The sequence below is a fragment of the Tribolium madens genome, unplaced genomic scaffold (genome assembly GCF_015345945.1).
Source record: "Tribolium madens isolate multiple individuals breed KSU strain unplaced genomic scaffold, Tmad_KSU_1.1 Scaffold_7;HRSCAF=85;Tcas5.2_LG10, whole genome shotgun sequence".
Taxonomy (NCBI): domain Eukaryota; kingdom Metazoa; phylum Arthropoda; class Insecta; order Coleoptera; family Tenebrionidae; genus Tribolium; species Tribolium madens.
In genome coordinates this window covers 10,133,246-10,135,214 of record NW_025401050.1, presented here as the reverse complement: position 1 = coordinate 10,135,214, position 1,969 = coordinate 10,133,246, and the positions used below count along the sequence as shown (strand labels likewise).

Below are 1,969 nucleotides of genomic sequence, written 5' to 3'. Positions count from 1 at the left end.
TGCTGGGTGATAATCACGTGACAAGTCTCTTGAAGCTTAAAACCAATCAAATAAACGATAGCAATCACGTGAACTTTGAAACACCAATGAAATAACAGAACGATAATCACGTGACTTTACAACCAATAAAATACAAAATTTTACTTAAAATTCCACTGAAACACATTTTGCGATGTTTCGGGTGGCGAACGAGCGCAGCGAGCGCAATAACCAATGAAATTATAATCACGTGACACATTTCTTGATAATTATTGACTCAAAAATATACATTTGTCAATTTTTCGAGCGATAACCAATTAGATTGCTGGGCGATAATCATGTGACAAGTCTCTTGATTATTACTGGTGCAGTTCTGAAGCTTAAAACCAATCAAATAAACGATAGCAATCACGTGAACTTTGAAACACCAATGAAATAACAGAACTTTAATCACGTGACTTACCAACCGATAAAATACAAAATTTGACTTAAAATTCCACAGAAACACATTTTTCGGGCGGCGAACAAGCGCAGCGAGCGCAATAACCAATCAAAGTTTAATCACGTGACACATTTCTTGATGATTCTTGACTCAAAAATATACATTTGTCAATTTTGCAAGGGATAACCAATCAGCTTGCTGGGTGATAATCACGTGACAAGTCTCTTGATTATTATTGGTGCAATTCTGAAGCTTAAAACCAATCAAATAAACGACAGTAATCACGTGAAGTTTGAAACACCAATGAAATAACAGAATGATAATCATGTGACTTTACAACCAATAAAATACAGAATCACCATCACGTGTTTGTTGTTTTAGCCACTATTGGTCAAATTTTAGTTTGTGGGTGGAGCAATTAGAAAAAAAATTCAATTTCTCATTACATCAAAAATCAGCTTAGCTTGGCTTTTTATAGTGTGTGGGTGGGTCACAAATAACAGCCAATCGGATTGTTGATTAATAGTCACGTGACTATTGTAACCAATAAGAAACTAGTCAATGAGTCACGTGGCAAATGGAATAACCAATTAAATTCAAGAGTGCTGATCATGTAACTTGAGACGCGGCAAACTTGATTTTTCTACTATACGACGCCCGATTTCGGCCATTTTGTCGAAAGTGTGACAGTTTCGCAAGATGGCCCAAATCGAAAAATCAAATAGAGAAATATTTGTTGCTAAACAATTCCAAGGCCTACTTGTTGGACAAAGAAGAGTTGGATCAAAGGCGGCTGTGTTGTGGAAAAGTGTTTTTCCGACTTTTGTGCGTGAAAATAGTTAAAATATTTTCCTAATTACTATTACATCAGTGATAAATTCCATATTCAGCTATCTGTCACACCTCAGAATTTTTTATGTAATCACACACTGGACCTTTAAATGAATCGCCCATATGGGTCTTGCCCATATTTGTGTACCATCGTTGGGTGAAAATGGTTTGGGCGACTGTATCACCGGTGATTTGTATTCCTCCTTAAGCCGTGGAATCGACCAATGAGGATGGAGGTCAACCGGTCATAGTCGGCTTTGAAAACCATGATGGAGGGAAAGTACTTACTTTTAAGGCGCAGAAGATGCAAGAGTCGGCCATGCAAGCGTGCCCGGAAAGGTCCCGGAAACTGCGCCGGAAAATGTCCAAATGCCAGAGGACCTGGAAAAATCCGGGTTGTGTAGATACTAATTAACTTAATTACGGTTATTGCAAGTGCCCATGGGTGGCCCAAGGCGATGGACACGCTTTGTGGAACCCATGGTACAGTTACACAAATGGTACTCGGTACTCTGACCAAGTTTTTTGAATTTTTACTGGAAAAATTACTAATTATGTTTAATTAGTTTTAATTAAACCACATAATTGGAAAAATCATTATATTGTTACGTTTAGATGTTTTATAATTTTACTTATTAGCATAAATAAATTAATTAAACAAAACAATTGGTTTTCCAATTTTCTAATTGTTTAATTATTTATTAATTGGTCACGATA

The 1,969-nt window shown here is 36.5% G+C and overlaps 1 protein-coding gene across 2 annotated transcripts in view; it reads right to left on the bottom strand.

Moving 5' to 3' along the window:
- LOC123009950 overlaps window positions 1-1,969 on the bottom strand; it is a 37,732-nt gene that overhangs the window by 7,299 nt on the left and 28,464 nt on the right. For both annotated transcript variants that reach the window (XM_044406544.1, XM_044406545.1), the window contains one exon: window positions 1,541-1,633. In XM_044406544.1, coding sequence (XP_044262479.1) covers window positions 1,541-1,633 — 93 coding nt within the window. The remainder of the gene's footprint in view (window positions 1-1,540; window positions 1,634-1,969) is intronic.